This window comes from Pygocentrus nattereri, chromosome 29 (assembly GCF_015220715.1).
Source record: "Pygocentrus nattereri isolate fPygNat1 chromosome 29, fPygNat1.pri, whole genome shotgun sequence".
Taxonomy (NCBI): Eukaryota; Metazoa; Chordata; class Actinopteri; order Characiformes; family Serrasalmidae; genus Pygocentrus; species Pygocentrus nattereri.
The window spans coordinates 17,430,725-17,445,517 of record NC_051239.1 but is presented as its reverse complement, the minus strand read 5'-3'; the positions used below and the strand labels follow the sequence as shown (position 1 = coordinate 17,445,517).

Sequence of the window (14,793 nt, the reverse complement as noted above, 5' to 3'; positions counted from 1 at the left end):
AGAGAGAGAGAGAGAGAGGGAGAGAGAGAGAGACGGTGTGAGAGAGAGAGAGAGAGAGAGACAGAGAGAGAGGGAGAGAGAGAGACAGAGAGAGAGAGAGAGAGACAGAGAGACAGAGAGAGAGAACCAGAGAGAGAGAGAGAGAAAGAGAGAGAGAGAGAGAGACAGAGAGAGAGAGAGAGAGAGAGAGAGAGAGAGATCTTGTGTTCTGCCTTAATGTTTTTTGTGCTCAGACTGAATCTTACAAACCCAAGTCCTTCTGTAAAATACTAAGGAGCTGATCTTTAAATCTGCTTTGACCTGTATTTTATTGAAATTAAACAGTTCAAAGAAAAGATATAATTTTCTACTTTATCAGCTTCATTGTTTTTAACTTATGAAATTGATTCCTGCAATAAAATACAACAGAAAAACATTGACAGACTGATGTTTAATGAGGACCGTCTATCGCTGCATCCACAAATGCAAGTTTAGACTGTACTGTGCACCGTGGAAGTCATTTCTCAGCAACATCTGAAAGGCTGCTGAATTCTCTGGGCTCTGAAATGAACTAGTGCACAGTGGAAATGTGTTTTGTGGTCTGACAAGTCAAACTTCTAGATTATTTATAGAAATAATGAACGTTGTTTTCTCTGGGTCAAAGAAAAAAAGGACTATTGTTACCAGCGTAAAGTTCAAACATCAGCGTCTGTTGTGGTGGGTGTGGGGGAGGTGGTATTAGTGGGTAACTGGCACATCTGTGAATAAATGAAGTATGAATGAGAGCAGAAAGGTGTGGAGTAAATAACACCTGAAGCTACGAGTCTTCAGACCACAGGGGAAAGAACCGAGCGTGAGAACTGACTGCAGTGCAGAGTCCAGGGAAAAGTTCAGTCCAGACACCAAAGCAGAGAGACCAGCATTACAAAACTACTTAGATTGTAAGGACGGACATGTCGAGAGCCTGAAAGATGAAGATCAGTATGATTGTAAATACGTGAATAAAAGATTATCTTGTAATAAATAGGAATTTATAGCTTGTAAAAGATGCAGTGAGTGCGACCTAAAAACATCATTAGGCTTCAGTTCTTATGTGGTTGATGTTGTCATTACTGCAGTTTTACCAGAATAAAAGTCACAAGACCACAAACACGTCTAACTCCTCTCTGTTCTCAGGCCTCTGAGACTGAGTTTGGTGGATAAAGTGAACAAACATTCTACTCATATACTATAAATATATATGATCAGTGAGATGTTCCCACAGTTTTGTATATGTGTGAGTGAGGTTTTCTGTCTGCTGCTAAATAATAACTATTTAAAATAGCATTTTGACAAGACTACAACTCACCCTTTCACAGTCTAATGAGTTTTTTCAAATTTTTAGAAACATCAAGCCTCATATAATCGATTATGGCTTTTAGTGATGTGGTCGGTGGTTTGTGTTAATGCAGTAATAGTGAGGTGATGAATAGTTGAGAATTCTCATGGTGGTGTGACCACCTTCATTAAAAACAAAGGTCTCGAGTTTGTGATGCTGCATTTTGTCTGGTGTTTGATACTAAATCTGGTGTAATTTGTCCACATCAGTTAAGAGGGAACTCAGCTGTGATTCTGATTTCATGGAATTTTAACCGGCTTATAGGGTCCATGACTACCAGTAGCCCTAGGGTCCACGAGCAGGTTCCTCTGTGTACATGTCAAGCTGTGAGTGATCTATTATGGGTTTTGTGGTCTGGTTCTGGGTTTAGTTTAATGCAGTGATGGTAAAATGCTGTGTGATGAGCTGGGCTTAGACAGAACTTTCATAATAGAGAAGAAAATGTAATTTTCTGTTTTAAGATTTTAACCCTTTGTTTCTGAGCAAACCTCAACATTAAAATAAGAGAATTACTATCATACTTACAGAGTTTAAACACAACAACTGTAACACTTTTCAGTTCCCAGAAATCATTAGGCCTTTTCTGAGGGCCTAGAAGGCTTGAAGTTTCCCCTGGGAAAATTAATGCTTGATCAAAGCTAATATCTGTCTCTAAATAAAGAACAGAACATAAGGGGTGCTGTGCTTAGAAAATGTTTATTTGTGTTAATTCCAGACATTAGCAAAATGAATAAAAATATAGCTTTTATTACACTGATTGATTTCTTAAGCTAATTAAAGAAAACAAAATAATGTTTAATTTCATAAAACATAACATGAATATAAATGAAACTTTAACTGCTTTATAAAAGATCAACAGGTTAGAAAACACTAAGAATGGGAAGATCAGAACAAATGACCACACTGTATTTCATCATTATATATATGAATATGATTTAGTTTGGTTAGACATAAGGACAAAATAAAATATCTAAAATGAAAAAAAATTCACGTACATTAAGCATCAAAACTCTTTGTGTGACTGTCTTACATTATTATGTCTGACATTGTGCTAGTATGTCTTAATATTACGTTTAATATTGCTATGATAAATACTGTCTGTAGGTGTACAGTGTATTATTACTCATAACAGAGAGTATTAAACTCCATTTAAGAAGACTGCAGTGTAGCACGTCCTGCAAAATAACAATCTAATAAAATAAAATAACTGAGCTATAAGCAGTGCAAAAACAGACGAGAGGAAACTGTACAGCAAATAAAAGTTCCTGAGCAGAGACAGATGGTATATTAATAGATATATATGGTACAGATATTGAGGGTACAGTTTCAGATTACACTCTACTAGCTAACTAACTCATTTTACTAGCTAATACACCCAGATATTATCATCAAAGCCGAGTTCAGAATATCTGATTATTCCTGAACTCAGAGTCAGAGTTAGAAAAGTACATTAATACACCAACGAGAAAAAGTGACTCTTCTCTCTTCCTCAGTATAAAACACTAACAGAGCGTTTGTTACTGTAAGATATACAGATATTAAAGATGATTCTGACAGTCTAAATGTGTTCAGATCCTCGTCTGTCTGCACTCCTTAAAACCCAACCAGGAGTTTCTGGAAATGCTTACTTTCTGTCCTGCGACAGCAGCAGCAGCAGTTTTCTTCACAGACCTACAAGAGAAAAGCACCTAATGACTTTTATATTTTAGTGTGTTTGACAGGTGGTAGGTGATTATTTATTAATTAAAGTAATTTTGTATTAAACAGTAACATAAACTAATAAAACTAATCATGACTGTTGCCTAAACAGGCTGATGAAGGAAACATGGTCTGATAGTGTTCCTGGTTTTAATCAGAGACTTTAAAAAAGTGCGTATCTCCTGAGACACGTCGCCAGATTAGAGGTAGAAAGTCGGTCAAGTGTCGTGTTCACAATGTAGTTTCAAACAGGAGGACATGATATTAAAACACAAAGAGGAACCAGAGAGAGCTCAGACCCTCTGAAATAGACTTACACTCACAGTAACTACACTGTTAGAAATAAAGGTTCTGTGCAGGAACATTTTCATTAATCAAGGTACGAACAATGTAAACATTCCCTTAAAGGTACAGCAGTGGTTTTAAGGTCCAGCTGTGAACCTTAAATTAGTTTCTCTCAGTGGAAAAGTATGATGTACAATGAGATGTACTAGGTGCTGAGATGTTTTGAAGAACATTAAAGTACATGAGGTCATTCATACCTTCACTGTGGTAGTTGAAATGTTTCATCTCAATTTGGGAATAAGCCACATCATTTGGTCTCCTCACTGCTTCATCTGATACAGAAATAATTTAGATTATATCAAAGACAGTTAAAGAGAAAATATATCTGTTACTGTAGAGATGCAGTTCTTACCGCTTCCTCTGTAGCTGTTTGTAGTCATAATCTCAGCGTAAGTGTCATCACTGGGCTGAGCTGCAGAATCACCTGGAACAGAAGAAGTTACTCATCAGAGACGCCACTGTGTTCTCACATCATCACAGACACCTCACTTATAAACAAGTATTAATGAACAAGAGGAAATTTAGTCGCATTCCTGTTAAATATGAAATCAGTAATCCATAAATGTGATCACTGCTTATTACAGAGTGAATGAGATCTTTTACTGAAACAGTGTAACTGCTATAAAAACTAAATGCTAGTGATTATGTTAGTCATGCAAACTGAGCAGCCTGCAGTGGTGGGTTTCCTGATAGAGACCCCCCCAGACTCTGACAGACGCTGGCTTTGGTTGGTGTTCTGCTGATTTCCAGTAGAGGGAGACAGAGATACATCTTTGAATAAGAGATTCAAACTATACTTCTATATCAGCGCCAGTACAAACAGCACAGCTCACAGAAATCTGTCTTTACTCAGCTGCATAAACTCATACAGGACAGAGGAAGTGTGTCTTCAAACCTTTGCTCTTCTTGTAACAGCAAATCAGGCCCAGTATGATGATGAGGAGCAAGATTAGACTCAGTTTCACTGACACTCCGACTATTACTGCTACTGTTACACCAGAACCTGAAGCTGCAGAAGAAACAATGAATTATTACAGTTTGTGATCTATAGAGTTAAAGAATGAATCAGATAACATGAAACTGTTCTCACCTCTGACTGAGAGCCAGCTCTGTGGTGACTCTCCTCTCTCTGGGTGTTTACAGTGGTAGAGACCTTCATCTGACTTTGAGACAGTACGGATGATCATCTCTCCTGTCGTCTGGGTCTGGAGCAGTGATCCATCTTTATAGAAATCAGCTGTGAGGTTTGAGGGATTTGTGGAGCGAAATAAACAGCGGAGAGTCAGAGAATCTCCCTCAGACACAGGATGGACAGGAATGTCCAGGATCACATCACCATCTGTAGGAGAGAGAAAGTGATACAGAGTGAAGTAACAACTTCTTAGATTTACATTTGAACTAGAAACTGCACTTTAGAGTTCGAGATCAGGTTGGTAATTCACTAAGAACCAAAAGGAAACAGTGAAGTCCTGTTTTGATAAGAAACAATAAAAATAATCAACTCTGATGGGACACAATGTAACTACTTAGGTATTTAATCAAAGATTAATTAAAGAGTTCATTAATAAGTACATTCATATAGACCCATCACTCACTCACTGACTATACACAAGATTAATTATAGAAGTTTTTAATATTTAATACTTTTCTTGGGCTGACAGTTGCTTTAAAATGTAAACAAAAAAGCAGCTAACAGGTAAAATATAATACAGACACACAAAAGTGAAACATTTAAAAAATGATAAGGATATCCAGGATAAAGGATGTTCAGGATAAAGGATATCCAGGACTGGGGCTTGATTTTCTTTGATCTCTCCCAGGTGGAGGCTCTAAGTGATTATCTGATGGTCACAGTTTGGGTGGTCTGTTAGATGATGCACGGTTGCCTCATTTTCTCTTGATCTTTAAGAATTTTTTAACCTCCAGTTCTGGAAACTCTTGTTTTTTGTTTCTCTTCTTTGACTGTCTCTTTTGAAAGTGTATGATCTTATATCTAAACTTCATGGCCTCATGAGAAAGTTTGTCATCATGAAAGGAATGAACCCTTCCATCTTTTCATCTGTTGGGATTTGTGCAGCTGAAACTTGGACAGGAAGCCTGTCTCTGTTGAACTTGCTGAGACCAAACACCAAATGAAGCATTTCTTCTCTGCAGACCTTTGGTGCACACGGCAGATGACGTTCTGATGCTATTTTGATACTTGTAACGTGTTTTATCATCTTTACACAAGTGGTTACATCAGAAATTCTAGAACAGATTTTTTAACTGCAGCAAAGCAAAAAACAAATAGTGGTTTAAACTTTGTGGACACCCTACTAGAAAAATTAGCATAGACCAGTAAATCAAGCTTACATGGTTTTTAATGTTGGTGTCCGGATTAGCAGCAATGCTTTCAGATATGCTGATCACCACCAGAACAGTTGTGTTCTGCTGATATCGAGCACCAGACCAGCATGAACCAGCTTAGACCAGTGTGGGAGTCATGCTGGTCTTATTTATTTATCTTTTTAGTTTGTTTGTTTGTATTTTTGGGGTTTCCCCCCCCCCCAGCATGGAGACCCCACTGAGAGCTCAGTGTTAATTAACCATTAACAGACAGACATATGCTGGCTCTTGGTTAAGCTAAACCTTATAGCTTACTGTATTTACTAAACATCATTTTAATCTGAGAAAAAAAATTATAAAGCAATATTAAAGTCAATTAGCTGCTGATAGTAAGCTTGATAAATCATTTGCCACCCTGTGTATTGTTTCTTTAATGTGTACAAGTTCTCTTTAACACTTAACATCGCTATGATTAGCTTTAGTGTTAGCTTCAACATTCATTTGAAGAGGCATCTTTTTAATAATAAATGTTTTCAAAGCTTTTCTTCTGTGCTTCTAATTTTCCTTCATACTATTGAACTGTTTAGTCTTTTCCCAGATAGCTTTGTGCTCAGAGTTTGTTAAACGTAGTAACAAGTAAAATTAGAGGTGGGACTCAGAATTTTGCTCTCTGTCAATTAGTGCAGCTGTAGAGAAAGAAATCGCCTCTATCGAAAGTTCATGTAAAAGAAACCCCCCCCCTTTTTTTTTTTTTTTTTAATTTGTCCTATAAGGTGTTCTGCCATCTAAATAGGAGTTGGCGGTCTACTCCCTTGTGCATTACCTGGAGAAACACTAGTTTCAAGCTCACTGAACTCACTAAGTCATCAGTAAGTTTTTAAAGAGAAACTGGCTGATACGTAGTAGATGATGTGTTAGTAGTTGTAATGCACTTTAAATTCTTATAGACAGAAATACAGTGAGAAAGACGCCACACTCACCTGATACAGTCAGTGTAGCAGCTGCACTGGTGTGTGTGTAGATTCGGCCTGTTGACTGTGTTCCCTTACAGGTATAATCACCTGCATGAGTCTGATCAACATTAGAGATTTCATATTTCTTCCTTTGAGCATCTCTGAGAAGATTATTATTCTTATACCATTCATAATTCCAGTCATCTCCACTTTCTATTCCACATGTCAGAGTGACTCTCTCTCTGATGAACACATGACCAGCTGGCTGGACGTTCACTGTAGCTTTTGGTCTCTCTGTTCAAAGATGATAAAGACTTTTAAAACACATTCACTCTGAACATGCATGATAATATTCACCAGTGGTGGACAGTAACTGAGTAAATGTAATGAGTTTCTGTACTTTAGTATTTTTTCATGTATCTGTACTGAAGTTTCTCCGTTCTGGGCGACTTTTTCCTTTCACTCCACTACATTTCAGAGTCTAATATCCGACTTTTTCCTCCTACATTTTGAGAAATCTGTCGTTCCTTTTGGTTTCTGTGTGTATAAAAACGTAACATGTCAAAACGAAAGAAGCGCAAAGCCAGAGCACCAATCAGGGCCCAGTCACTTTGTTTAGGTTTTTAGACGCTGGCGGATTTTTTACCTAAAAACATTAGTCATAATTAATATTTTAGCACTTTTACTTTTGATACTTAAGTAGACCAGCCATTAGGGGTGTACTCTGTGTACTTCTGGTGCCGGTCCCAAGCCCGGATAAATGGTGAGGGTTGCGTCAGGAAGGGCATCCGGCGTGCCAAAACTATCATGCGGATCACTAATATGATTGCCATACCGGATCGCTTTTCATACTTCAGTACAGTATATTGTGTTGTTTAAGTGTTCCCTTTATTTTTTTGAGCAGTGTATTTGGACACTTGACACTAAAAGCTCAGTGAGACATTCATCCACACTGTAACTGTTTATATCTATGATATAATATCTATATTCCCCCAATGCCAGTCCTTTTAATGTCTCTAAAAGCGTTAATTTAAATATATAAATCTTTAATCGGCCTGAGCAGACACTACAAACGTAAGGAAAAGGTTCCACGTGATTGAAGGCGGTTCTGTTGGGTTCTATTTGTATAAAATCACACAAAGGGGGGGTTGGGGGGGGGTGTAACTAACTCCCCTGTCCCCCTGTAGTTACAACACTGCTTTTATTGGCATGTTTGCTGAACTCATTCTACAGTAGAAGCAACCAGTCCTGGTCCTGGAGAGACACCACCTTACAGAGTTTAGCACAGGCCCTGTCTAACATGGACTTAATGAAGGCCTTCATAGGCATCTGAGTATTAGAGCCAGGTGTGTTAGGACCAGGATTAGACAGTGGACCCCCCCCCCCCCCAACAACCATCTATGGCAATACAGCAATTATTGTTTATTTGTATTTTATTCTCTGAATGAACCATCATGCTTAGTTTTCATTTAAATCACTAAAACTCTCTGGAGGACCAAACTTCTGGATCCTGTTCAAGGGCTTGTCCTGAACTTTATTTTTCACTGCTTATGATTCTGCATATCTGTCTGTGGTAGTTATGAAAGTATTAGCCACATAATTAGGTATTTTATCATGTCTGTTGCTGAACATAAACACACTGAATAATACATGAATATAATCTGAATAATAGATGAATATGATCTGAATAATAGATGAATATAATCTGAATAATATATGAATATAATCAGAATAATATATGAATATAATCAGAATAATATATGAATCATTTATACAGTTCATAACCGACTCATACTTCAGACTAATTTCCTTTGACTTGAGTGACCCTACAGCTTAATTATGATACATTTATGATGTATACAAACAGTCTCAGTTCCTGCTCTAAATTGCAGGGGTGTGGCTAAAATAAGGCTCCGCCTATGAACTAAAACTCTGTGTTTCTGTGTTAACGTCACCATTTTTAAATTGCTTTTTGTTATTTATTTTTATATGATGAATCTCAGTGTTCCACCAATTTAATATGAATCAACAACATCGCAAAGAAATAAGAGAATTACAAAGAAAGTAAACTATATTTTAACAAACTGAAACTTAGGGTACGGGACAGACACCAACCAACAGAAATGACCTTATAAATAATATAATAAATAGTATAATAATATATTTAGCTTGTTACTGTCTCATTGAATGTATTGATCAGAACACATGCCTTGTAAATATCTAAGGTCTGAATTATTTATTTATTTGTTTATTTATTTATTTAGCAGGGCAACTGCTAACAATATTAAGAAGAATAATGCTGTTCTGAACTTCACAGTAATTGTATGTCTTCCTTTAGAGCAGAGTTTATATTTTTATATTTCTAAAATCTGCAGTCACCTTGTTTTGTTTAAGTAAACACCATATTTTCATTACAGTGAGCTGAAAACTGCTGACCGCTCTGGTGACGTGTCCTCAAGCACATGCAGAAGTCTGTGCAGAGTCGCAGGCCAGTTCTGAGCCCTAAAGCATCCTAATGTACTTTAACATGAAAGTGGTGTAACGTAATACATGTAACTTGATCAGTGCTGTGTCTCCTGCTCTGTGTGTGTTCAGTGTTAAATCTAATATAATCTAATATAATCATTACTGCAACACATATCAACAATCTGATGAGCTCATTTGCATAACGTTAGTGCAGAGTAAGAGAGCGGTGGTTTGATGTATCAGTTAGATGTTTGTACTGTGGTTTCTCGTCTAATTATAGCACCGTGTTACAGGCTCTGTTTCACGCTGGAAAGAAAGCACATGATTTTGTGAGACTTCATCCATCACGTCACAGAATTTCAGCACCTCGATCTAAAACACATCCCTGCGTCCTTGAAAGCAGCTTGTGACTCCCGGAGCGCCGCTACAGTCTAATTTAGGTTTTTTAGCTACTTTTTAAATCTCTTATTAATGTTTATATAAGCAGTCACACATTTCTGCTCCAAAACGAACGGGAAACTGTTTTCAGCTCCACCTTTTCAGAACAATTCAGCTAAAAGAGTGAAAATATTACAGCTTCTCCACCTGCAGCTGATAAAACACAATACATTAATAAAGTAGATAAAACATGTTCATTAAAATGAGCAGAATTAGGGAAAATAGACCCTGATAAACTGATCATTTATATGACATCATTTCTGATTAAATGTTTTGATTTTAAATGTGGGGATTTGAGCTGTTCTTATTGGTCAGTTAGTGATGTCTGACGTCTGCGTCTAGGAAGGTAAATATAACAGGTAGTCTGTGTTCAGCCGTGCAGCTCACTGAGGCTCTGACTGCTCATGTCATGGATTTACACAGAAAACACTTCTTGCTTAATTTCACAGCTGAACTCCAAATAACTGAGCTAAGATGACATTTTACAAAAAAAGCTATTAAATATTTTGTTGTTGTTATTATTATTAATATTATTTCTGTTGTTGATTCTATGATGTAATTTTTTTTAGGTTCTGCTGTTTAAACTTTACGTTTAGGTGTGCTGTGGTCTCATATTGTGATCTCATCAAAGCTCTTTCTGCACTGCAGCTGCGATTGTCTGTACTTCTGCCTCTGTGTGTTTCAAAGAGAAAAGCTGCCTCTGTTACTTCCTAACCAGCTGCAGCAGAAAGATATTCAGTTGAAATCCATCTGCACTTTAAACTCTTCATAATTATAAGTGAGAAAGACGCCACACTCACCTGATACAGTCAGTGTAACAGCTGCACTGGTGTGTGTGTAGATCCGGCCTGTTGACTGTGTTCCCTTACAGGTATAATCACCTGCATGAGTCTGATCAACATTAGAGATTTCATATTTCTTCCTTTGAGCATCTCTGAGAAGATTATTATTCTTATACCATTCATAATTCCAGTCATCTCCACTTTCTATTTCACATGTCAGAGTGACTCTCTCTCTGATGAACACATGACCAGCTGGCTGGACGTTCACTGTAGCTTTTGGTCTCTCTGTTCAAAGATGATAAATCCTTTTAAAATATCTACTTACTGAACATTCATTAAATTCAAAATCTTCATGGATGTAGTGGAATGAGTGATTTGTTCTTCCACTTATTCTAAATTGAAGTAATTTGTAGAAGAAAACAGAAAGCATGACATACCTCTCACTGTAATCTTGACTTTATCACTGTGAAATGTAGTCTGTAAATCTTTCAATCACTACACAGTCGTACTCTGCTTCTCGTGGATCAGACTCAGTAACACTGATTGTTTTCAGACGATCTAAATGTTTTAAATACTGACTTTTTTTCCTCCAGTAAATCTCCCATCCATCATCCTGCGGCGGCTCACAGCTCAGAGTAATTGTGTCTCCAGTGTAGACTGAGCTCTGAGGATCCACTGTCAGTTTAAGTTGTTCTGTTGGTGGGAAATGATGAGCAGAGCTGCTTTTCTCAGTATAAGAAGTAGTTTAATCATCTTAAACACAGTGAGCCTAATGAGTTTAATGTGTGGGTGTTCTATGAATGTTTCAGTGCAGCCAGATTGGACTCTAATCTACAATAATAAGTCATTATTTAAAAGTCTAAACTAATTAATGAATGTGCTGATCTCTCATTTACAGTGAATGTGTTATCATGTATGATTTTACTGAATTGGGCTGTCTGTCAAAGTCATTTATTAAAGGAATGGAATTATATGCAAATTTCCATGAACACAAATAAAACACTGCAGTAGATTTTCATGTAATGGTTCACCTTGAGTTTGTCCACAGTGGATCAGCACTAAAGTAGGAGAGACACAGAGAACATGATGCATTAGTGTGAAATATTCACTACACTGTAAAACTGATGAGTGAAGTGAAAGACTTTGATGATTCGATCTGTCTCTGTTCAACCCAGCTAGGAGGTGAAGGAGAGGTAGAAGAGTCGCGCACTGTTAAGGCCGAGGCAGCGTGAGTTTCATACACGTTTACTGTCTTTATTTCTCCCCAGTCTGTGACTCTACACAACACATTGGAAGAATTACTTCTGCTTAACCAAACCAACAAGGACTTCTGAACCATATCTGCCCTCTGCTTCACAGAGACCTGTCTGTCTGATCTGACCCCAGACAGTGTGCTGCTCCTCCAGGCGTCCAGCTGCGCAGAGCAGACAGAGACGCACAGCTCAGCGACAAAACCAGAGGAATCAGCTTCTACATCAACAAGCGCTGGAGTAAAAATGTCGTAGTGCTGTTAAAACCACTCACTCCTCATCTAGAGTCACTTTACATTAACTGTAAACTGTTCTGCTCTCACAGAGAGTTTTCTTTACCAGCGCAAATCTAACTGACCACATGTTCAAGTACAGCACGTCATGTGTGCCACAAGAGAAGGAAATGTTTTGGATCTTTATTAAATCACTGTTAAAATGTCCCGCACACAGCTTTCTGTCTTTCTCAGCACAGTCTCAGTCACATTAAACAGCAGGACCTTAAACGTTTTCAGCAGACGCAAAGTAAGAAAAGCTCCAGGTCCAGACGGCGTCTCTCCATCCATAAAGCGCTGCTCTGACCAACTAGTGTCCATTTTCACCAACATCAATAAATCACTGGACCTTTTCTCTGTTACCATGTGTTTCACAACATTTAGCATTATTCTTTACTGGAGGAGGATTATAATCTTAATATGCTAATTATTAATGGTAATAATAATTATTAATGTTAACATACCGCTAACTTCAAGACTAATGGTTTATAGTGCACACTTGTATGTGACGTCTCAGCTACATTGATTTTCTGTCCTGCATTAGTAGCTCAGAAAACTATACTGCTTTTGTGGAAAGAGCCACAAACACCTTCTTTACATGCGTGGATTTTATAATAATAATAATCTTTATTTGTATAGTACCTTTCATACATACATGCAACTCAAAGTGCTTTACAGAATAAATAAAAAGAAAACAAAGATAAGCAAAACACATTAAAAGAAATAAAGATAGAAGGAAACAAAATAAAATAATGAAATAAACTGAAAAAGATAAAATGAAAAAGATAGAACAGACAAAAGTTTCTTAACTAAAAGCAGATCTAAACAGGAAGGTTTTAAGATTACTCTTGAAACTGTACAGGGATGTAATGCCTCTTAGCTCCTCAGGAACAGAGTTCCAAAGCTTTGGGCCATAGTGGCTAAAAGCACCCTCGCCAATCTTTAACCGGGTTTTAGGAATCACCAGTAGATTACTGTTTGAAGACCTGAGAGACCTGACAGGAACATATCTCACCATCATTTCAGTGAGGTAAAGAGGAGCAAGACCATGAAGACATTTAAAAACCATCACCAGAACCTTAAAATCTATTCTAAAACTGACAGGTAACCAGTGCAGTGAGTGGAGTGCAGGTGTAATATGATCTCTCTTTCTTCTGCGGGTCAAGACCCTTGCAGCAGCATTCTGAACTCGCTGTAGGTGAGAAATAGAGCTCTTTGGGAGAGCAGATAAAACAGCGTTGCAATAATCTAGCCTAGATGTGATAAATGCATGGACAAGTTTTTCACTGTCAGCAGGAGAGAGCATATCTCGGACCTTAGCGATGTTTCTAAGGTGAAAATAAGCTGTCTTGCATGTAGTCATGATGTGTGATTTAAAGCTGAGCTCATTATCAAAAGTGACGCCCAAGTTCTTAACACATTGTTTGGCCTTCAGATTCATTTGATTTAAATAAATCTGAACATCATTCTTTTGTGAATCACTGCCAATAACAAGAACCTCTGTCTTCTCTTTATTTAATTGCAGAAAATTGTCGGACATCTATGTCTGTATATCACCTATGCACTCAAACAGTGAGCTAATTGATTTTAGGGCTTTAGGTTCTAAAGAAATGTAAAGTTGAGTGTCATCTGCATATTGATGGTAACTAATACCATGTTTGTTAATGATATGCGGTAATGGAAGCATATATAGGTTGAACAGTAAAGGCCCAAGAATTGATCCTTGGGGGACGCCACAAGTTATTTTTTGACGTGTGGAGGAAGAGGTACCTAATGCAACATAGTAATCGCGCCCAGTTAGATACGATCTAAACCAGTCTAAGACTAAGCCACTAAGGCCTACCCAGCTCTGTAGCCGATCAATAAGTATTTCATGATCAACAGTGTCAAAAGCAGCGCTTAAATCTAGGAGAAAAAGGACTGAGAGTTTGCCTGCATCTTTATTCAATCTAAGGTCATTTACTACCCTAACTAGTGCTGTTTCAGTGCTATGGAGAGCTCTGAAACCGGACTGAAAAATGTAATTTATTTGGTTTACTTTAACATAATCATTCAACTGGGCTGACACAACTTTTTCAATGATTTTGCTAAGAAAAGGAAGGTTAGATATAGGTCGATAATTATTGAGAAACGTGGGATCAAGATTTCTGTTCTTTAGTAGTGGTTTAACCACTGCAGTTTTAAGAATATTAGGGAATTCTCCCAGTTGCAGAGACTGATTAACAATCATTAGAACTTCATTAGATAATGAGCTCAGAACCTGCTTGAAAAAGCATGTTGGTAAAGGGTCCAGTTCACATGTAGAGGATTTAAGTGATGAAATCACGTCAAATAGTGTTACCATGTCAATTTCCTTGAAATAAGACATATTACAGTTAGGATGACTAACTGATATCAGGGCTGGTAGTCTATTAGTGCTTGTTGCTATATTCTGCCTTAAATTAATAATCTTGTCCCTAAAAAAATATGCAAACTCATCACATTTTTCAACTGAAACGGATTCAGGGAAGACATGGGAGGTGGGGTTTACTAGCCGATCTATACTTCTGAACAGGGCAGCTGAGTTATTACTGGTTGAGTCGATTAAGGTAGAGTAATAGTTTTTGTTGTAAATCTGCAATGTTGTTTTATAGATATCAAAATGTACTACCAATTTTGACCTTCGCCAACGTCTCTCAGCCTGCCTGCAGTCTGGCCTGAGTTTTATAATAGATGTAGTGTTTCTCCAGGGCATCTTAATTCTTCCAGAAATAGTTTTAGTTACTTTTGGTGCCACAACATCAATACAGCTCCTAACTCTGTGTGTGAATGTTTCAACTAACTCATTCCCATTTTCTGAGAGAGGAGGGAGGGACTGTATCATGTCTGTGAAGGCCACAGCACTGCCAGCACTGAGATAACGCTTGG

General features: G+C 37.6%; 1 protein-coding gene across 1 annotated transcript; it reads right to left on the bottom strand.

Annotated features, from left to right (window-relative positions):
- Window positions 1-2,372: 2,372 nt before the first annotated feature.
- LOC119262789 (B-cell receptor CD22-like) lies at window positions 2,373-8,007 on the bottom strand. The gene is made up of 6 exons (XM_037536020.1): window positions 7,953-8,007; window positions 4,491-4,739; window positions 4,296-4,409; window positions 3,753-3,824; window positions 3,598-3,672; window positions 2,373-3,028 (listed from the first exon to the last, which is right to left on the bottom strand). Exons 1-6 carry the CDS (start codon window positions 8,005-8,007, stop codon window positions 3,021-3,023), a joined length of 573 nt encoding a protein of 190 aa, XP_037391917.1. The 3' UTR covers window positions 2,373-3,020.
- Between the last annotated feature and the right edge of the window lie 6,786 nt (window positions 8,008-14,793).

Bases quoted from the DNA above. Each gene is read 5' to 3' on its own strand.
- LOC119262789 (XM_037536020.1), bottom strand. From the start codon at position 8,007: ATGCCTATGAAGGCCTTCATTAAGTCCATGTTAGACAGGGCCTGTGCT. The intron at 4,410-4,490 runs GTGAGAACAGTT...TTTCTTCTGCAG, and splicing joins GAGCTGGCTCTCAGTCAGAG to CTTCAGGTTCTGGTGTAACA. The intron at 3,673-3,752 runs GTAAGAACTGCA...TTTCTGTATCAG, and splicing joins AAACAGCTACAGAGGAAGCG to ATGAAGCAGTGAGGAGACCA.